This window comes from Aspergillus eucalypticola, assembly GCF_003184535.1.
Source record: "Aspergillus eucalypticola CBS 122712 chromosome Unknown BO83scaffold_36, whole genome shotgun sequence".
In the NCBI taxonomy this organism is placed as follows: Eukaryota; Fungi; Ascomycota; class Eurotiomycetes; order Eurotiales; family Aspergillaceae; genus Aspergillus; species Aspergillus eucalypticola.
This window is the reverse complement of record NW_020290310.1, coordinates 221,536-242,968: the sequence shown is the minus strand read 5'-3', so window position 1 is coordinate 242,968 and position 21,433 is coordinate 221,536. Positions and strand designations below refer to the sequence as shown.

Below are 21,433 nucleotides of genomic sequence, written 5' to 3'. Positions count from 1 at the left end.
GGGCAACTGCAAAGTAGCAAGCGCCCAAGGCGGCACCTGGTTTTGTCATTGTGTCGGCAATCTGCAGTATTAGGTTCATTAAACCAGGCCTGGTCAAAGTCGTTGAATAGACCTGTACCAGCTCCACTGGTGAACGTTATTATGATAATAACTAGCACTCTGGATTTTAAATAACCGCAGCAGTGCCCCCCTGCGCCTGGTGAACTACTAATGGGCCAAGGCTAGTACTACCTAGTGGGATCTACAGATGGTGATTGGTACCCTCGTTTATTGGTGTCACTCTCATCAACACATGGTAGCACTAGGGATATATTCTCCCAGCAGACAAAGTCTACAAGACGACAAGCCACTGTTGCAACTATGCAGTCAATATTATTCTCAGTACACAATCAGCTTCAGCGTGTCGATCATTGAATCATCGAGTCACGCCGGTGGGCTCCTTTCGAGCATGAAGGGTGTGGCATGGGTCGCAAATAGTAAGCGAGTGAGCTGTAACAGACATGCTCGGCTTATTACACCGTACACTGGCGCAAAGGGTCTGTGGGCATGGCCACCTATGAGAAAAGATTGCGATATGGAGCAGCGAGTATGAAATTGGGGGCCATTTCTGCCGTTGCTCCGTTCTGAAACTAGTCCCCCTGCTAGGTTGAGGGGGCGGAAGACTAGGCGATGTTGGCCTCATGTCGCTGCCACGTTAGGATAGCAATGCATCGATTATTGCAAAAATGGGGCCAACAATATATTGTTGTATTGGTGGAGGAACACCAAGAAGGAAGGGGGAAAAAAAGACGCATTGTTGCGAACCTTGCCTACTCAGCCATTATTAGTTCAAGAGTTAACTTTCTTTTTTTTTTTTTTTTTTTTTTTCTTTGGTCTTCACGAAATACCATCAATATTATGATTCTGAGTGGCAGCGCGTTGAATCTGATGAAGGGGGACAATGATGTGACTATAATGATCGTCAGATCTTTAGGAAAGTCAGACAAGGTTCCTGAAAGCTTGAGGATTCCTCAGGCCGGGCATTGAGCCGTCGCATGAATGCCTCCGTCTTTTTCCCACGAGGCGTGCTGGCATTAATTTAGCATGGCCGATAAGGATTGCACCATCCCTCCCTTCCCGTCAAAAGCCATGACCTTTGCACGTGGAGTCCCCGTACTTTGTCCAAGTGGGTTTTCGTCATCCTCCTATTCCTGGCGGCGTGCGGGGCGGCCAAGATTAACCCATGCCATCCTGTCAACCGTGACTCACGTCCACCGGGAATGAAAGTTGCGCGCGCGGAAATTAATGGCCGCTCCATCCGGAATGGCCAGACGGACAGTCCAGATGCTACCCACAGAGTAGTTACTCGAAGGTCCTCTCGATGTAAATCATAGATCTGAAGCTAACTTGTTATTTCCACACTTAGCGTCCAACTACCTAACCCGAACTAAACTTCCAGTCCGACAAGTTCATTATAAGTTCGATATATCTGAAAATGACAATACGATATCCTTTCCTAGCTACTAAACCTTTCTCAGGATAATGTTCTGCACCCAAAAGGATATTGCGTTTTTTTAAACTAACGGTCAAGACTACTGCAGGCCTGGCGCACACTGCATTCCTGAATATTATTAATATCTCTGAAGCCGCAGAAGCCGGCCAGTGAGACGACCGAGCAAGCAAACATACCAACCAGTTGTGCCGTCCGCCAAGGACCAGTGCTTCTAGATATGTACCAGAAGGTTCGATTCAGTATCTGGCAATCCTTGGCCGCCGCAGGCGCTCCCCCAATTCCTGTCAAAAGGCGCATCCTCATGCACTAGTAATAGGCCGTCGGCATGCAGAAATATACGAGCACTACCCTGGACCAATGATGACGCTATTTGCCCAGCTCTAGTGCACAAGGTCGGCACGCGAGGCCTGATGAAGAAAGAGGACAGAATAGCCAGGCACACCCATACGAGATATGGTTACATGTGTATGAGTCGGGTCGAGTCATGGGTTGCGATCTCTTGTATCAGATGGAGACACATATGCAGACGCAGACTCTCACAGAAAAGACATGAGCCAAGGTAAAGTAAAAATGCTTGCCGCTTTCAGAAGCCAGACATTCCGACCGGGCAATACATGTGATATGTGATTCATCGCAAGACTTAACGTACTAGTAGGCCTACCCACTACCTCTGCGCTTGAAACAGGCTGGGGAATTTCAGTGTTGGACCAATAAGCTACGGACCATGAACCGTAACTGCCATCAGCCCTACACATGGACAGTGATGCAGACAGGAATACTCATTGACACCTGGCTCTGAGGCAGTGTATGTCAATTAGACTGAAATATGCAAGTGATTGAGCCTCATAGGAGGTAAAACGCGGGAGCGTGCTAGTAAGGCATCCTCCCAAGGCCCAATATCCAAATACGGTAAGTAATTCGTATAGCCAATTGCAGCGGAGGAATGACACCTTGGGGCTGAAAAGCCTCTCGCCTTTTGTGCAATGTCACTGGCCCGCTCGTGTACCAGTGGATCCAGGTGGTCCCCGCTCCGTCGTTCCCCCTCCCGGTTAGTATCCACAGGATTCCTTGGGGGTTGCCGATCTGATTTGTAATGGCATCCACTAACAGTACGCAGGGGTCCTTGTCCTTAGATTACAACCCGATTCTGGCAAGAGCCTTGACATTGGGGGCTCTTCGAATTGTGATTCTCTTCCGCAGCTACATAGCCACCCAGCTAAATGCCTCCTTGGGGGTAGTGTCCGGAATGTTGTATGCACCAGCACCAGGTACAAGCAGGGGCCCTTGATAATGCAATAATCTCGGGGCAATGTGCATGCATCCATCTATCCCATCATGGGAGGTGAGGAGTACTGACCACTTCGCGATAAGGCTATCTATTATCCAGAAGCGCTAACGGATAACAATATTACGACTTCTTATGGCAATTGACGATAATGAAGAATAAAATAAAAACCTTAATGTTAAAAATAAAACGGAAAGGAAAAAACTCCAACGAAAACAACTCAGCAACCGAAAGGCTGTATTGCGGGAACAGAGAGTCAGTCAATCAGTCAGTCAACTTCTAGGCCGGAGATTGGTAGCCTCCGAAACAAGGCTATCTTCCCCATCTCCGGACTGTCCGCAACCCGGGCTGTGCTTGATCGAAGTTGGGAAATCAAGTGATCAACTGATCTGCAAGTTTCTCTCCCTTCTCCATGTCTCATTGCGCCCAATCCAACTGCAACTTCCAAGCATCGGCAAGGTATGGACATGGACATGATGGTTGACAAAGATAGATGAAACAAACACCACACCCTCCAGAAGCAAGTCATTTAACAAATCAGCAACTGGCATTGGCTTACCTATAAGGGAAAAGGAATATGACTTTTCAGAAAAAGTATAGCTAAGAGAGTGGATGAGCAGCGCCGGCCCCCCTTCCGTCTCTGTCCCCTCTCCCCTCCCTTTTCCCCTCAATCCCACCACCCGTTCGGAATAGGTGAGATCTTTATCTTTAGTGTGCTGCCAAGATCGAGGGGTGCAACGTGGCAGAAGTCGAGACCGTGCACTAGAAGGGGCGCTGCTCGTGTCAATCGAGGCACACTCACCACTTTCACACACACGCACCACCCTTTTCCCTCAATCCCAGTTTGTCCTCGACCTGCAGATAGACTTGACGCAGGTGGTCACTCAGTAACGAGACTAGTAGCCTGATGCCGGTGCCTCATGGTCGGCACCCAGATGGCACTTTTCCAATGATTTCCTAGCAGTTATCTAAATTCGGAAATAAGCGCGAGCGGGCGCACGCGGGCATGATTGGATGGGGCTATTTTGAGAATCATGCATTGCATAGCATGTAAGGTCAACAGAGACCGATGAGCAAAAGAAGGCAGACAACAAAACGTGATGCTCGAAACTCAGGAGCTGAAGAAACTGTGCGTCTATGTGTGCATTACCGGGGCTGTGTGGTGGACGTCGAAAGGATTCCTCAATGTAGTAACTACTGCGTACATTACTATTATACTAGTAACCCAGTAGATACAGTGGTTAGGTAACCGCATCTAGCACTCGTAATCAGCGTAACTCATAGATACGCGAATACGACCCGGCAGCAATTAGGCCGGAACAGTGCCGTGCCGGGCGATACGAAAGAGGTAACCGGACACTGATAGATAACTAGTAGACTAGAGGTAAGTACCACGGAGCAACAGCGTACTACATTAAATAAAGTATACGGCAACAACCACGTGCTCCATACAAAATGACCCGTTTCCGCATATGGTTCGCCCAAGACATGGTTCGAAGGAATGCCGCTTGAGGGAAGGAAGGGAAGGGAGGGGGAGAGAAATCCAGCGGTAATCTGCACAAAAAACGTCGTTAATACGACAGCAATTATGATCTGACTTGAAGGAAGGGTAACTATATTACTAGTAGATTAGTTTTCCTTACTAGCTAATTGAGGATGGTGACATCGTCCGCCAATCATCCTAGACGATGGAGATTAAAACGTGCCTACTAAAGACACAGGCTGCGGAAATCCCACTATTTCCATGGTTCACCCGAACCTGTCGGATTTAAGCGACAAAGACAAAGACAAAGACCGGAATAGTGGTGATGATGGTAGTGCTACCACGATGGTAGGTAGTATTGGAGTAGGTACTTAGCTGGTAGTAGTCACTACTATATCCTGGTTAATGGGTCTTTGGGGGCTACGGGTCTAGGATGAACCATTAGCTAATGGGTTAGTGGTTAGTTGGATCAGTCTGGGAGATAATTGATTGCCTGAGGACTACAGTAACTCTCCTTCATACACAAGTAGTATGTATGTATGCGTGTGTATGTAATGGATCTCCGCGGATCATCGGCATGGAACACTTGGAAACAGAACAACATAATTATTGAAACGCATTCATCAAGCACAAGACGTCTATAGAGTTCATGAGACAATTAAATAAATTTCTCATCTATTGAAAAATCGCCCTGCCTCACATGGTGTGATGGGAAGAAGAAGGACGGGAAAGAGGCAGAAGGAAACAGGTTGTGTAACCATACCCAACTGTTCAATTAATTAATTACCCAATAAACCCATACCAATACAGTATTGATACAAGGCCACCCAACATACCACTAGATTGTAAAAGCCGCGCTTTTCATTTTCAGCCCCCTCCTGGCAGACCAGTCCAACAAACATCCTGCTTAAGCCACGCACACTCAACCCTCACACACACCTTCTCGCTCGTTTCAAAGCCCAGGGAACGAATTTGATTGGGTCACTCGGTTCGAGACTACGTTCTTAGGCCGTCCATCGGTAGGACAAATCTCCAAGCCTAATTTCTATATACTGAAGTTGGAAAAGCTAGTAGCTAGATTAGGAGCCCGCCATGCTGGGCCCATTCTCCCCCACACCCACACCCACACACATACTCAATCACACTCAACATGCGAGGTTGACTTATCATCAAGGGGGTGAGTGGGTGTGGGAATGGAAGGATGGCCATGCAGCAGCAGCAGTAGTAGCTTCTTGGGGCTTTTGACCGTCTCGGTTGGCTCAATTGAACGGCTTCTCTTTTTAAGACACGCTATCCAACTAGTCCGGAAAGGGCCCGTTGTTGCATTCGTTTCGAATCCTGGACCGACAGAACTCAGCTCCTCTCGGCACTGCATGATTTGACAGGGAATATACGACCGTAGAATCTCGGGAGAATGCTGCATGATGGGGGGGAAGACAGAACGCAGAGCCTAGTTAGTAGACAGCTGTAGTTATACTAATGCAATTTGATGTGTGTATTTGATGAATATTGAAAAGCGGATTGCTGTATATACTTGGATAGAGGGAAAATGTGCCTATTCTCAGGCATTCGGGCCTGTCCGGTAGCTACTTACTATCTCTGGCAGATCGATATGGAACCACATGGTCGTCGAGATTGGTGGACCAACCGGGGGAGAAGAGCAAGAGAGGGGGGGGCTGGCTGGCTTGGTCTAGCTAGCACTGCCTGACTGATATCATGGATCCTGTTTAACCCTCCGTGGCCGCGCCCCCCTCCCACTCCCGCCTTCGCTCTCTCGGCCATATCGGTCATCGGGGTCCGCCAAAACAGCCTCACGCCTTTTCCTTCCCTCCCCCTCCCCCTTCCCTAGGATTCCCTCTAGTCCACACCGGGCATTAGTGACGCAGCCCTGCACATCCGCCAATCCATTCGGGAAAAGTTCCCTACCAACACATGGTCAAGCCATGCATACCCTGCAAGTTTCCAGCCATTCCCAGTTTGATTATTACTTTTTTTTTTTTTTCTTTTTTATTATTCTTTTCTCCTTTCTTAATTCAATATTATCCTTTTGGGTTTGGGAAAAATAAAAATAATTATTACCCATAATAATTTAATTCGAAAAAGGAAAATGTCAATTATAATAAATTCTTCGGAGCACGGACTAACGCTGCTATCGCAACGGTTCAATCGACCATCACGGACGGGCTGCTTTCATTCGGACCCGGGGCTTAGCAGGCATAAGCTACAGACCTGTTCTCCAGCTGATCGACCCATGGCTTAGTTTTAAATACTGAACGCATCCTGTGTCTTTTCTTTTGAGTTTCAGATGTTGATCATCCTTGACTCGTGACTCTCACTTGGATTCAATATCTATATAGTCAATCCCAGATCCTCTCTCTGGCTCCTCATCTTCTTTCAACTTCATCTTCCTCTGATATCATCAGTCCAAAAGTTTTCCACTTTCTACTACTATTTTTATATCTCTGCTTCTTGTGAACAAGAGCTTTGATCTATATATACTATCAACTCCCTCTACTATACTTCAATCCAAGATGCATCGGTCTTCCAATTACTCATATCAACAAACCTCGAGCTCGAGGAGCTCCAACCACGGCACCAGCAGCGCTTTCAGTCCTAATGCCAACCCCAATGAGGACTGGACCAAGATCTCAGACCTTGCAGAGCGTCGCCGGATACAGAATCGCATTGCTCAGAGAAACTACCGTAAGTCATCCTACTCGCTGTTTGATTGTCTGGGTTGCGACACAAGGCTGACTGAATGCGATAATAGGCAAGAAGCTAAAGCGCCGCCTCGAAGACTTGGAGAAGAGAGCCGCAACTGCTTCGACATCTCCAGAACGGTCACACGAGGGTTCAGAGTCGCCGAAGGCGGTGGTGCACACTGTCAAGTCCCGCACCAAACAGGCTCGCACAACCAAGTCTAGCTCAGATGCAACCCGTCACACCTCCGCGCAACGAGGCTCTTCCCATGACAGCCACTCCACCCAGGAAGATCGCGGACCGATGTTCTCCCAGCAATGCACTCGACAGCTCTCAGCCTCGCCGCCTCCCGTGTTCTCTTACCCCTCATACTCCCACTTGGAATCCTATGGTCACCATTCGTACGGACAGCCACCTTCCTACCACTCTCTCAACAATCACTACAATGATCTGCCATACGGAGAGTACGGAACAACGCTGCCCTCGATCCTGCCTGGTCCGATACTCGGATCGGGCGCAAAGAAGCACCACTCGTACGCCGATGACGAGATTGTCAGCCCCTTCAGTATGAGCTATGCATCCATGGCTGGCATTGATCTGGGTCCGACACCGCAACACCTTCCAGAGCACAACATTCCTGTACATGCCCCTCTCTCTACCTGATGCCGATCTGTGCAAGAGTACCAGGGCTAGCGGAGCTAATGCCGTCTTTCAGATGCCACCTTTGTCTTCAGTCTACAGCGATGATCATTCCTCCCCTTCCACCCCAGCAGAGCCTCTACTAGGTTGTCCTCTTACACCGAAGTCGGACCCGTGTTCCCCCCACTCATACTCGCTGTTCTGATTTGATATTGTTTTTACTGAAGGCTAGCGGTGGTACTTAGTCTTCCTCTTCTTATTGCTTTTTCCCTTCTTATCTTTTCTCTTGATTCACCCCACTCTTGCCCGCTTTAATGACAGTTATGATGTATTATCGAGTCAAGGTTGGATGTAACCGCATGATTCACCTTTTTGATTTCTATGTTTCTTTTGTTTGCGATTGAGGATATTGTTTCCTTTGTGAGCATCTTTCTCTTCTTCTCTTTGTTATTCCTCTTTAGAGGAATATTTTGTGGACTGCGCTCCAGAAAGGACCCCACCCCGGGTCCCGCGCATTGCTTTGAGATTTATTTGATTTGTGCAAGCCGATAGATGCATGTTTTGCGGCGTTTATGATGAAATGGAGGGAGCGGGTGGTGGGGTGGAACAAGGCTACAGGTGTATGCGTGTGTGGGAAATTGGCTATTATTGGGAAAGCAATTGTTCCTTTTCTTTTTCTTTTCATTTCTTTTTTTTTTTTATTTTTTTCCCCTTACCGACCGATCAATCCGTCCGTCCGTGTGTTTCAAAAGATAGATTACCATACTTTTCTGAATCGAGTCTGGCTTCAACCAAGCCATGTTGCTATGCAATGCCACTATCCTCCATCTAGAAGTTCGTCGAGTTCGAATCGAGCCGAGGCCAGGTCAGGTCAGGTCTCAGGCCCGCCAGCGACCCAAAAAGTTACTTTGTCGGCAACTCCACCCATCCCGAAATCCCCGCGCATGTCTCCGGTCCCAAAGTGGGTAACTGCCAACCCAGACCGTGGACGGGGAGGCTTTCGCCTCCCGCCGATGGCTGTGCCTGCTGATTGGTCGGCTCGTATGGCAACCCTGGGGCAGCAGTGGATTTGAACCTAAGGGGGGGTTGCGCTTGGCCCCTTGACACTAAAACCAGTAGGCCCAGTTTTAGTGGCCTAAACATACTGTTTACTTGAAATGGGTCAATTAATTCGTTTTCCAGTGACCAGTTTGTGGTTTACCGGATCCAAACAAGCGTAATTTCACATCCACTGTTGTTAGCTAAGTACTACAAGCTAGGTACCTATGTTAGTGTACCTTGGCTCAGTCAGGGAGATTAGTAAGTAGGTAGTTAGGCAGTCGAGTCGAGTCGAGTCGGGGTATGAGACGATCCCGACGGTGTTTTTTTATTCCCGTGTCCGTTTGTGCATACACGGTCCTGCTCTATCTACCTGTAGTAACTTAATGATGATGAAAAAGAAAAGAAAACATACACGGGCTTCTTCAGTCAAAGTTAGTTTACGTCCTCGGCAATTGAATAACTCAAATATGCACAGTAAGTTTAAATAAGTAAAATCGAATTGGGATGTATGCCTCGGCACAGAAACTCAATCAATTCAAATCACACCGTTTTGGGGGCCGTAGTAACTTGCTACTTAGTACTACGTACTTGGTAATTTAGTCACGGGGTTGCGAGATTTGTTCATCGTGCATACCATACATACATACTACTTACAAACAATTAGTTAGTTAACTTGGAGGGCATACACACAGCCTTGGGGGCCATTTCGCAAATTAGTTACCTAGATGGGTAGTTAACCTATATCCAAGCTAACTAGCCAGTCTACTATGAACCTGCGTATTGAATTAAATCGCAAGGCTCTCTTTCTGCTCTACGAAGTAGTACTTTGCTCTGTTTGCTCTCTCTGTGCATTGTTCGGGCCCGCGGGCCCCATCCATCCATACTTAGTAGTTGAACTAACTGTTCTAAACGAAGGATTGAAAATTCCCGGCGATACGCCGCCTGTCTCAAACCACTTATCTACTACTACTAGACCAGCAAACTAAATCAGGGACCATGGGCTGCCTACCTAGACTGGCCCCCAGCTAGATAAGTTGACTGGGTCTCTGTCTTACTTAGGGACACTTTCTTTTGGCTTTCCAGAAAGACACTACTACTACCTAATATTTTTTCTTCCATGAGGGAAAAGTAAGCATTCCAGATGGCCACTATAGAGGAAAGGCAAGAAAGAGAAAAGGGTATGAGGTAAGTTAGGTTGAGGAAACAAGCATTAAACGAGTGAAACCCAAACCCAGACCTTGAACCAAACCGGAGTTATCCGCTCGGATCTCGGACTTAGGAATTAGGAGATAGTATACGTCCTACGTAGGATCTTGTTTTCTTGTGTTACGAGACGTTGCTTGCTATGTGCTGGGTAGTAGGTTCCAGGCGTTTACACTCTGGCCCCTCCCCTCCTCTCCCTTGTTTGTCCGTCTGTCTGTTTTGAGGTCAGTGTTGATTCGGCTGGTAGAAAGTTAAGTTAATTAACTTATTAGCTCACGAAGTACGCGAGAACGAGTCGGTAAGTAAGTAAGTACTTACTAAACTAAGGGAAGGTAGAGAGAGAGTAACTAACTACCTAAATACGATGATTGGGTCCGCTAGGGAATGAGTGTGTGAGTGTGCACTGCATCCCTTCCCCCCCCCTCCCCAAAACGCCAGGGCCAGAACCCTGTCCCTGCGACAACGCGGCGTGCCCGTCGAACCCGCTTCCGGCCAACCCGCTGTCTTTCTTTTTACTTTTTTCCCTTTTGGTAGGTGAGGTGCCGCTGTGCCCCGTCAATCAGTCGCCAACTATGGAGTACTCCGTACTCCATACCTTAACTAACTAACTAACTACTAAAGTGATGTACGAACGACGGGCGGGAAGGGGAAGGGAAGGGAAGTTTGGGGAAAAAAAAAATAAAAAGGCTGGAATGTGGAAATATGGGCGGGAGATCGATGCTGGCCCGACCGGCACCGTCGCTCTCCCTTCCTTAATTGGTTAGTACGTGAGTGAAATAAATAAGATAAAATTGTTCCCTCTTCGTTCTACTTCGTACTTAGTGGGGCTCTGCTTTTTGCTGCTGTCTCGCTCGCAAAAACGGCAGCAGGAAGAAGATCAAGAAGGGAAGGAGAGAGAGAGTTACGAACATGTGTGCTGCTGCTGCTGCGCCTCCACAGCTCCCGGCATGACGTGGTACTTGTCCTACAGGGTTGTAAGTAGTGTGCTTCGATGACTGGTTCTGAGATGTCTCTCGAGTCTAGAGAATTTGACTTGACCCGCTTGCTGGTGTCTTTTGTCTTTGTCTTGATTTTTTCTTTTTTTTTTTAGTTACTGTTTACTGCATATGGAGCTTGGATCGAGTTGGGTGAGTACCTTTGGAGAACATTGAGGTGACACTAATATGTACTGGCATCTCGATTTCTACTTAGAGATAGATCCTAGCTCAGATTATCAATCGATTTTAAGTGATTTACTAATCAACCATTAGTTAGTTAACTAGTTATACATCTGACAGTATGTAAGTACTTTGATCAGTTTAAGCCTTCTATGTACTCCGTAGCGGCCCGCCCATCTACCTACACCCAACACGGGGGACAGGTTATACTTTGTACCAAGATATCTGATTTCCTTGGCTCCTGCAGGATTAGTAGAGTATACACCATTTTGCTCCGAATAACGAATCTCTCTTTCCACCTCTCTCTCTCTCTGTGTGTGAGAATAATAATGAAAGCCGCAAGGCTGCTACTACCAGCAAGCACTCAATACACACATACACACACATACTACATACATATTCTTGCATCGGGGTTGTCCGATGCAAATGAATCACTTGTATAGCTGTCTGTCAATCAATCAGTCTCTGTCAAATTCAGACCCCTAGCGTCAAGCATCGTACCTACCAGATTCAGTTCTTATTTGCCATGCAAGTCAGTACTTACTTACTGTCCACATGATGTGCTCACCTTAAGGGTTAAGATGCGGCTGGCTGGCTGGCCGGTAATTGCCCGGAAGTAAAGCTGTATGGTCAAGACACAATTTCTCATCCCCTCCATTTCTTTGTTTGTATACCACAGACATACATATGAGTGGCGATAGCAGAAAATCAAGAAAAAGAAAAAGAAATAAAACGAATGCAACGCTGAGTTATGCAACAGTCACAGCCGCAGAAAATCCAAAATCAAATCTAAATGTAAATTGTAAATTACATGTACGTTTGCTCCGCTGCACGCCTAAGGTAGAATTGAAACTAGACCAGACCATGCCCGACAGACAGGCAGACAGCGTGGCAGACGTTAGATACATAGATAGGATAGGATAAAAGTATAGTTGAACAAGGCTCAAATTTACGAGTCTACTGCAGCCACACATACACATGCACACAATGCTGGCTTCTGTCTCGGAGTTAAATAAACGTTACTGTTACTTCTCTTTCGATTATAAATCTAAATCTAATTCATTTGATTGCGATGTGATGTATACTCTCCTTCCCGTACTGTTTCTTTCCATTTCCCCCCAAGTTTAATCCTGAGTCTTGTACAACGTTCAGAAACGGAGGGAATGTTTCGCTGGCACCAACCATCCAAGGGCATCATTTATCGCAATCTACGTATCGTATTCATCATTTCTAAGTCAAGGAGGTAGATAGATGGATGAAGAGGAGGCTCAGAGTGACCAGGACCAGGATTATCCACTCCAATCCTTAGCGTTGCAGCAACCAGGCTAAAGTTACACGAGGGATGCGCGATGGGCAACATAATACATCAGAAGCCCGAACGGCTGCGGACGCCAGGGATTTCCGAAGGAAGAAAAACAATCTAGTCTAGTCAAGAAAAGTCGAGACGAGACGCAGTCAAAGGGACCTGACTTGACTTGGTGGGTGGAGTGAGTGAGGGGTGAGGGGTGAGGGGAAAGGGAAAAGAAATGCATCCATCCATCTCGTATAGGCTGAAAGCCCATGTTACCCACCCCCTCTCCCTTCTTCCCCCCTCACCTCACCTGCCAGAGAACTGCATTGGTTGGGAGGAGGGGTGGAATTCGTCAAGTATGAGTGACACCAGGAGGCTCAAGAGGAAAATAAATTAATGCATTGGCAGACAGTAGTGTAGTATGCAGATACGGAGTCGGACAAGCTGAATGAATGTCGGTGAAATCCGATCCCTTTTCTCCCCATGATTTTTCTAGTACCGTAATTTATTATGATCAATATCTGGAAGGAAGAGGAAGATGGGAGAGGCTTCTTGATTGGTGGTAAGGCTAGCTGGATGCCTTGTCTGTTGAAAGCTGGATGGGGGCCTCATGACTCACGCACTCATGGCACACACACACACAGTAGTTAACTAATGAATCCTTCAAGGCATGTAACTAATTGTGCTGGTCTAACTAGACTACCTGACTACTCCATACAGGTTAGTTATCGGTTGGACGCCTGATTCGCACTAAGTAAAGAGTCTATTAAAGTTCTCATCGTTTATTATATTACTATATTTTAGGATCTCTTGTTAACGCCACGGAGGGGGTCCATAAACTCGCATTACAAATAACGATGATAGCTAATACAATACTGAGTATATTATGCATTGGACGGACAGAACATCTCTCCGACTCCGATCGGAGGGAGTCAGTCAATCAGTCAGTCAGGTCATCACTTTAATTTCCCTCCTTTGTTTTTTTTTTTTTTCGATTTACCCGTCCAGGGTCTGAAGATTACGCTCGACCGGTCGGTCGGTCGGTCGGTCGGCCGGACCGGATGAATACTTCTTCTAGTGAGATTAGTTGATGAGATGGTGCCATTCTAGACTCTGCTTATTATTATTATCCTAATCGTTCTGTGGGACTTTAAATACCACGTGTGATCCTGCGATCCTGCGATCCTGCGATCCTTTCGTTCTGCTATCTTTGGTAGGTGCCTAGCCGTTAACATCATGTCTCAAAGTAATATATTTGAGGAGATTTGGTAATATGTGTGATGCAATATAGCTTGAACAGGAAATGGCTAGCGATAGTAGATGTTGGATGCCTATTGTGTTATTGTGCTGGGGGGGGGGGGCCCCATGAAATGGTTCTTTCAAATGTACAATCATACTTGCTAGCTACTAGATTGTTAATACTCAGCCAGCTAGACTTGTAGTCATTCTAGGCATTGATGGTCCTGATAATTGACCCCTACTACTCTACTGACCCAGGTATCTAGTAGCACCTACTTACTACTATCTCGGCGTTATAAGTAGGATAGTGATGGTGGAGAACGTATATTTCGTGCTCATATATATATACTATACGATACTATATACTACTACTTCGTATATTCTATAGCACCACTCACTAGCTGCATCGGAGATGCTAGGGTAGTATTCTATCATCCATAGATATACCTTTTTCCTGATTAGGAAGTACCTATCATAGACAAAGAAAACTATTATCTGGCTGCAGGATGTTTGACAAAATGCCGAGTTATGTATGCATGTGCTTATCTATGGGGTGGGTTAGTGGCCGAGTCAGATATGAGTTTGTCATCTTCTCTATATAACTACTTACTAAATTAGAGGGTTTGATTATTACAACTACGATCGAGTGTGATGCCTGGTTTGATCTGATGCTATTCCTGTGTTCTATGCTAGGCAACGATGAATAGAATAGATGTAGCCTGATATTGGATTGAATATAGCTGCTATTCTGGTGGAATGGGAAGTAGGCATGGACATACGTATGATGTACGTGTATTCGGTCTGCAGAATATAGGCGCCTAGTCTACAGGTATGCATGTCTGTCGGAGATGAAGATATTGCCGGGTAGGTAATGGAGGGGACAGGAGTCACAGGCTTCGTGGTTAGCTATTGATGAATCAGACCGAGTACATTTGGGGGGAAGAGTATGTTATTTACGAGCTACGATGTTGATCACTGCACAGCGCAGTCTACATCATGGATTCTACTGCACTTCACTCATCAATTCATACAATCATACTTTATCCATGATTCTCCTTTGTACTGTATTCGAACGTGAATCTGTACGCCAAAGACGAAGAAACTCGACTCAACGACGCCTCGATGCAGGTCAACAGGATGAGCTGAAACGAACAGTGCGAACTCAAGCGAACAAGGTCAATAGACAAGCGTGGTAGAAGTAGTGTATCGGTTTTGCGGGAGATAGTGATGGCCACGAGTTAAGAGATAGTGCGGTAGGATGATAGAGGGTGATGATTCCAAATATTTCACTAGATGGAGCACAGACAGGCAATGGAAGAGATGAAGAGCATAAGAATATATAAAATGAAAAAAAGAACAGAAAGGATTAAGAAAGATGTAAAACATCCCTCAAATAGCTATCCCAACAGAAAAAGAGCACAAAGACAATGGCGACCCGTTATCCGGCCTCCGCTCCGTTGATGCTCATCTGGTTAGGATTGTATCGCCGTCTGCGCATGGGCGCCTTTTTCCTCTTCGCAATGGCGGCATTCTGTGCGCTGCCGGGGGCGCTCCCCATTTCCGTGTCCCCATCATTATCAGCATTATCAGCCTCCCCGTGCAGCGCCTCGTACCGTGCCAGCTCATCCAGTTCCCGAACATCAAGAGGCTTCATCCGCAGCCACTTCATGCGCGGTCCTGAGCGTGAACGTTCCGACACGCGGAAGCCATAGATTCGGGATTCGTAGATCCGACCCGGTCCAAGACCCGGGCTAAAGTTGACGGTACGCACGCCGTTGATCTCAACAGGCTGGTTGGGAGGAGGCACATCCGGCACCACTTGGTTGTTGATCGAAGAAGATGTCAAGGAGGAGGAGCGGGTCGGTGATAACGCGGCGAGGGAGCTGTCCAGCCGGGGTCCGATATCGAGGTCTGGGAAGGTCATAAAGAACAGGCAACCAAAGGTAGTTCCGAAGAAAGCTCCGTCGACCGAGTGGAACCGACTGTTCGGGGGAGTGTAGAGATCTTGGCAACTAGGGCAGAACAATTTGACCGTCTCTTGGCCAGGCGTGTCGGAACGTCCGACGGGCAGAACCTTGCATCCGTTGCAATAGACTCGTGGGCAGACACCGAAATGTTGCATCTCATACTTCTCAAGCATCTGCTGGATACCGGGCCGTGAAGTGATGTAGCGCTGGTGGATCAGTCCGTAAAGCAATTCAGCAGAGCTCTCAATGACGCTCAGATCACTCGCGACTCGTGCATGCCTCCGTTCCCCTGCTCTGCGGTATCCTGGCGGCTTCTCATCTCCTAGAATCTCGTCCTCATCCTCCTCTTCCTCCTCTTCCTCCTCTTCATCTTCCTCGTCCTCCTCGGGTTCCACGTCCAGGATCATTTCCAAGGCCTCCTTGTACATAGGCACCTGCGATTGCAGACCCGTCAGGTTGAAGTCATCTTCGATAAAGTCCTCCGACACTTCCGCAAAGAACTCATGACCCATCAGGGAGCAAAACGAGGAGATCCAGGACTCCGGGGCCCCTTCCGAAGACGACATGTCGAAGGAGTCGGACGCGGACGACGAGGGCGTCGATTCAGACAGTTGACTCAGATCCAGCCTGTCTAGGCCGTCGGCCAACGCCGAACCTATCTCTCTCGACACGTTGCCGAGCTAGGGGGAGAAACGACTGCGAAAGATCTCGTGCGAGATGAAGCGCCGATTAAACCTGCACCAGATGCAATGGGATCTGGTACGAGGTTCCGAAGTCGTGAGCCCTCCTGTGGCAGGAAGGCAAGAATTGGATGGATAAGGTATGATCGGACTGCAGATGACGTCCGCTGTAGGGGCTAATAGAATGACAGAGTTGTGATGAATGTCGCGGTCATGACAGTTGTGCGGGCGGGCGAGCAGGCGGGCAGGCAGATTGTTGTGCGATGAGGGTGTGTTAACGCGACTGAATTGGGTGGGGGGAACTCTTCAGCAAACGATGTCTCCCAGAATCACTGACGGCCACAAGACATTAATAGAGATTGATAAAGTTGACCCTTCCAGATGATAGTGGATAAGGATGGATCACAAATCTCCCTGGCTCTTTCTCTCTCTTCCTGAATCGATCGACGGAGGTTGTCGAGGGGCTTCCGAAATTAGGTTCGTGGGGCGGTCGGGAAAGGTGCTCAAACACGAAGAGGGAGCGATAGATAAGGCAGCTAGACGACGGCAGAGTGATGAGTCGGGGCCCAAAAGATAGACAACAGACAGACCAGATGTCTTCAGATGCAGAGTAAGGTGGGTGGCCACACCAACAGCGATTCACAAGTGGAACATGTTTCTGGCATTGGCTTTGGAGGAGGTTGGCGGACCGAAAGTCACCCGCCGCTGGCTTTCCCTCCCCTCGGTCACGTGGCGATCGACCAGCCTCGACGCCCTTCAGTGTTTCTTCAACTTCTTTACATGGGACAGACATGGTTATACAGGGATGACGACGCTTCATGCTACGATTTGAACAGTCGTGGCTACTGTAGATATAGCCTCATCTTCTAGAACAAATCTCGGATCACCCGGGACCATTCGCCTTCATCTCCAAGCACCCCCGAGAGCCCCTCCCCCGTGTTCTGGATTTCACCATCATGACCTACAAACCCATTGATTCCCTCGGCCGATGTCCCAGAAGCCATAAAGTTCCCAAACCCACCTACTGCCTCAAATAGATTCGTGAGCTCATGGCTCATCTGCAGCCCGTTGAGAGGGCTGTTGCCAAGCTCGCCGATCCCATTCATCGGGCCATACACCGACAAGTCTTCAATTTGGTGGCCAGCTAACCCAGCCATGGCCACCGCTGCACTTGAATGGGGATCATTAGAGTCGGACCCAAAGGGCCGCATAAGCACTCCCAGCCGTTCTCCGATCTTTCGGAGACCTTTGATAGCCTTCCAGAGACGCTTTGACACGTAGGACTTTGTGCTGAACCCGCTGATCAAATTCAGTGCCATGTAGAATTCGTCCCGCACCTGTCGGTTGAACTCTGTCGGTGCATGGCAGACAGCAAGGAAGATGACCGCCAAAGCAGCCACGAGGAAGTAGTTGAAGGTGATCTGTTGGCTGCGATAAATGTCGGATGTCTGATTGAGTCGAGTGAGCACGCGGATAGTGTCTTTTGCGACGTCCACCACCGTCTGAGCATGGCCCTTATCCTCGGCAATACTTGCTGCGGAATGCAGGACGGGGCGGTAGATGAGGATTCGGAGCTGGTTCATGCGGAGATACAGTAGAACCCTTAGTCGCCTCAGGCCCCGGTTCGTCGACTCCACATGACCATTCTTTGGAGACTCGATCGGATAGAATTTCAAGGCGTCTGGGACCTGTTTATACCACTGCAGGATCTGGTAATCCAGATAACCTATCTCATCCCGACGTATGTCCGTTGCACCCTCAGAGCCCAGCCCGGAATACCAGATCTTCGAGCTAATGCGATTGTATGATATCATTGATTTCAGATACGGCAACGAAGCATCCTAGGGGGGGCAATCAGCAGCTGACCAATCAAGTCTTTATGAATGATGTAGCTCACCGGCTCCGGGAGGTTAGGGTCGATGTCTTCATCCTGAATGTTGAAAGGCAGCCCTGTCCCGAGACTCCACCGCCGATCCAGACTGTAGATTGTCCAGAAAGTCTTCACCACGGCAGGCCATTGTTCTTCATCAGGAAACATCTTGTTCAGGGCATCGCGCCGATGCAGACCCATCTCAAGACACATCCGTGCGGCCAGGCCGATGATGCGATAAGCCATGGCATCATCGTCCATGTGAAAATGGAAAGTTGCCTGTCGTTTAATGTGTTAGCGCAACCCCACTGAACAGAGCGATATACCTACAATCATGCCATATATCTGGATTGTCTTGATGTCGAGCGTATCCCAGAGTTTGGATTCAGCTATTGGCTTCACGCTCAGATACAGCCGCTGTCCGAGCTCGCTTTGGCCACCTCCCTCCACGATCAGTGTTATAGCAAGTATCATCTTTAAGAGAACCGTGCTGTCATCAGTAAGACCGTCAGCACCAGGCAGTCCCCGTTGCGCAAACCCCGTGCGTATCGCTGATTCCATGAACGTGTATAGCAGGTTCACTTGCTGGGCGATCTGGTCTATATCTACTAGCGGATACATGATACCAATCTCCTCTTCGTAGACACGACACAGACGCAGAGCTTCATCTCGCTTGATGGACCATATCGGATCCTTGGTGGGGTGCATCGTGAGAAACGACGGGCCCACATGGGGAGGAGAGCCAGCCGGGGTGACCTGGGCGGTGGTCAAATCGTCTGGTATGACTTCCTCTGGCGGAGCGATGCCCATATTCTGTAGACTAGACCTTGCGAGATCGAAGTTAAAAGCAGAGCTGGTAGGCCCCTGGAACCGGGGATGCCTCATGCGTGGTTTGCTCAACGGGGCTTGCATAGGCGTGAACACCGACTGCGAGCCATCACGAGAGAAGGCGTCGAAGTTTGGGGAGTCGATAGACGATCTTTGCGACCGAAGATCTTTAAGGTTGGTAAAAAGACTATTTACCTGATCCTGCAATGTCTTGATTTGGTCTGTCATCGACCGGAATTCCCTGGTGGTGGAGAACTGGTTAGCTGAGGTTCATGATGACATACTGCAGGGAAAGAAGCCGGAAATAATGATCGACGTACTCGGAATCTTTAAAGTTATTATTGCAGCAGTTTGGGGCATATCGACCTATGGAGATGGTAAGTCGCGTTTGCCATGTGTATCACGGAGCTACAGCGATAAGCGGACTGACATTCGAGGTTAAGGTGTCCACAGCGTTGGCAGGGGACCTGGCCATTGCATTTGATCTTCCGCCTCTTGCATTCGTTACTAAACGGGAAATACAGAATTAATCAGCTAACAGATTAAGGGAAACATGCTAAACCAGTGACAAGAGGGTTCAACGCATGGGTGGATGGCAACGAGCCGGATCATACCACGCGATGGAGATGTAGCGATTCCGCTTGGAACGAGTATGAGTTCCGTTGGCCGGTTCCGCTTTCCTCTTCGCGGTATCAGCGTCCGGGGTGGCATTCTGGTCGCCAGAATCTGGCTGGGGTGGTGCCATATCAACCTGCGGCGACTCCGACGACATTATGGATGGAAATCAAGTTGGGACGATTGGTTGTTGGCGCGAAAGAGAGCAGCGACCGGTGCGGAGGGATTCCTTTCGTTTGCTCGATGGCGCGCGGGGTTTCCGTTTCCCCAGATGGCCGGACTGGGAAGGGATCGCCGACGAGGAGATTCACGTCCGGCGCTTTTATTCTTATAAGCTAATGGGAAAGACTCCTAGCAGAAAGTGGGTAAGTACAATGTAGCTGATCCTGATGATGGTCAAATGACAGGTCGGCTGTTTGCCATCTAATTTCCAATTGGGTTGTCGAGGTAGAAAGACCGAGCGAGTTTCTGTCCATGGTTTATCTCCAGCACCAGCTGACATGGCATCCTTATCAGCCCTTGCTTGTACTGTTAACAAATCCACTAGTTACGGCTTTCCCTAAAAAACCACAGGTAAATATATCTTAAGAAATAGTAGATGAAGTTATCAGTAAATTGAAATGAAGGATAGGATGAAGAGCTACAAAGGGCAATCCATAGGCTGACCGGCAACTGGTCAATCCCAGTCGGGGCGGAAATCCCCCGATCTGCACCTTGTCAAACCGCACGTGCAGCAGCAATCCAAGCAGCACTGAACGGTGGATACGGAGCTTTCCCCAACCCACGTCTCTGGATGACTGAACACTTGGTCTTCTGAATGAAGCTCCAACAATGTCTGCCCAACAATAACCTCAGGGTTTGGCACCGTCTGTCGTCCGTCACCCTCCGGTTCTCTTCAAACCAGCCACGCCAACAACGCTGCTTTACCTCCACGACGTCCCGTCCATATCGTCCCCTAGATACCCTCAACGATGTCGACATAGACGACTTCCGCAAGAACTACTTCACTCCGGAACGTCCTACAATCCTCCCCCGGGGTTCCTTCCGCGATTTTCCTGCCTTTGAGCGTTGGTTCCAGCCTGCTCCGACCGACCCCAATGTGTCTCAGTTGAACACAACATACCTCGCCCGACATGGGGCCGACGCCTTCGTTCCGCTGGAACTCACACAGCCATCCTCCGACAGTACCGTTGAAGCAGGAGCAGACGGGCTCTCCTTCCAACAATTTCATGCGCCGCTGAGTCTGTTCCTTGACTGGATTCGTACAGCAGAGACGCTCGAGACACAGTCCGCGCGGTTGTATCTAGCGCAGTGCCAGCTCCTAGATCTACCGCAGGTACTCCGTGATGACTTTCCAACACCCGAATTAGTAGCGCAGGCTGGCAAAGGTGACGTTTACGACACTAACGTTTGGATCGGACACCCGCCCACGTACACGCCTCTCCATCGGGACCCGAATCCCAACCTCTTCGTTCAGCTTGCGGGACAAAAGGTAGTGAGGCTATTATCGCCTGGTGATGGACAGAAGGTATTCGGGGCCGTGAGACGGCAGCTTGGACGGAGTGCAGGTCGCGAGGCGGCTGCGATTCGAGGAGACGAAATGATGCAGGGTCAGGAAAGGACACTATTGGAGCAGGCTGTCTGGGATGAGGTGAAAGCTGTGCCGGGGCTAGATGGGTATGAAGCACGTCTCGAAGCGGGGGATGGGATGTTCATTCCCCGGGGATGGTGGCATAGTATCAAGGGCGTAGGAACAGGGGTGACGGCATCGGTAAGTTGGCTTAAGTGTGCGCCTATGACTCTTTCTTACTTATCTGATCAATAGGTGAACTGGTGGTTCCGCTGATCCTCAGCGTGTGATGGATACCCAAATAGACTTGTAGATATGGTAATGCTCGGAGCCATAATACAAGCTACACTAAGACAACAAGACAAAAAGAAAA

General features: G+C 48.5%; 6 protein-coding genes across 6 annotated transcripts; 3 read left to right on the top strand and 3 right to left on the bottom strand.

The window, feature by feature from the left end:
- Nucleotides 1-1,010: 1,010 nt before the first annotated feature.
- BO83DRAFT_324000 (uncharacterized protein) lies at nt 1,011-1,297 on the bottom strand (the record flags this gene model as incomplete). The annotated part of the gene is made up of 2 exons (XM_025527956.1): nt 1,011-1,067; nt 1,157-1,297. 2 exons carry the CDS (start codon nt 1,295-1,297, stop codon nt 1,011-1,013), a joined length of 198 nt encoding a protein of 65 aa, XP_025383202.1.
- A 5,494-nt stretch (nt 1,298-6,791) lies between these two features.
- On the top strand, nt 6,792-7,623 carry BO83DRAFT_324141 (bZIP transcription factor; the record flags this gene model as incomplete). Its single annotated transcript, XM_025527966.1, has 2 exons — nt 6,792-6,963; nt 7,031-7,623. The coding sequence occupies 2 exons, from the start codon at nt 6,792-6,794 to the stop codon at nt 7,621-7,623; spliced, it is 765 nt and encodes a 254-aa protein (XP_025383201.1).
- Nucleotides 7,624-7,897: 274 nt separating this feature from the next.
- BO83DRAFT_158154 (uncharacterized protein) lies at nt 7,898-8,819 on the top strand. The gene has a single exon (XM_025526297.1). The coding sequence runs from the start codon at nt 8,172-8,174 to the stop codon at nt 8,670-8,672; it is 501 nt and encodes a 166-aa protein (XP_025383200.1). The 5' UTR covers nt 7,898-8,171; the 3' UTR covers nt 8,673-8,819.
- A 6,028-nt stretch (nt 8,820-14,847) lies between these two features.
- Nucleotides 14,848-16,446, bottom strand: BO83DRAFT_157924 (casein kinase II subunit beta). Its single transcript, XM_025526294.1, has one exon. The coding sequence runs from the start codon at nt 16,061-16,063 to the stop codon at nt 14,969-14,971; it is 1,095 nt and encodes a 364-aa protein (XP_025383199.1). The 5' UTR covers nt 16,064-16,446; the 3' UTR covers nt 14,848-14,968.
- A 457-nt stretch (nt 16,447-16,903) lies between these two features.
- Nucleotides 16,904-19,795, bottom strand: BO83DRAFT_382613 (transcription factor domain-containing protein). The gene is made up of 6 exons (XM_025532268.1): nt 19,490-19,795; nt 19,306-19,382; nt 19,196-19,241; nt 18,378-19,116; nt 18,075-18,326; nt 16,904-18,018 (listed from the first exon to the last, which is right to left on the bottom strand). The coding sequence occupies exons 1-6, from the start codon at nt 19,645-19,647 to the stop codon at nt 17,044-17,046; spliced, it is 2,247 nt and encodes a 748-aa protein (XP_025383198.1). The 5' UTR covers nt 19,648-19,795; the 3' UTR covers nt 16,904-17,043.
- A 512-nt stretch (nt 19,796-20,307) lies between these two features.
- BO83DRAFT_403128 (putative JmjC domain protein) lies at nt 20,308-21,336 on the top strand (the record flags this gene model as incomplete). Its single annotated transcript, XM_025533594.1, has 2 exons — nt 20,308-21,261; nt 21,316-21,336. The coding sequence occupies 2 exons, from the start codon at nt 20,308-20,310 to the stop codon at nt 21,334-21,336; spliced, it is 975 nt and encodes a 324-aa protein (XP_025383197.1).
- Between the last annotated feature and the right edge of the window lie 97 nt (nt 21,337-21,433).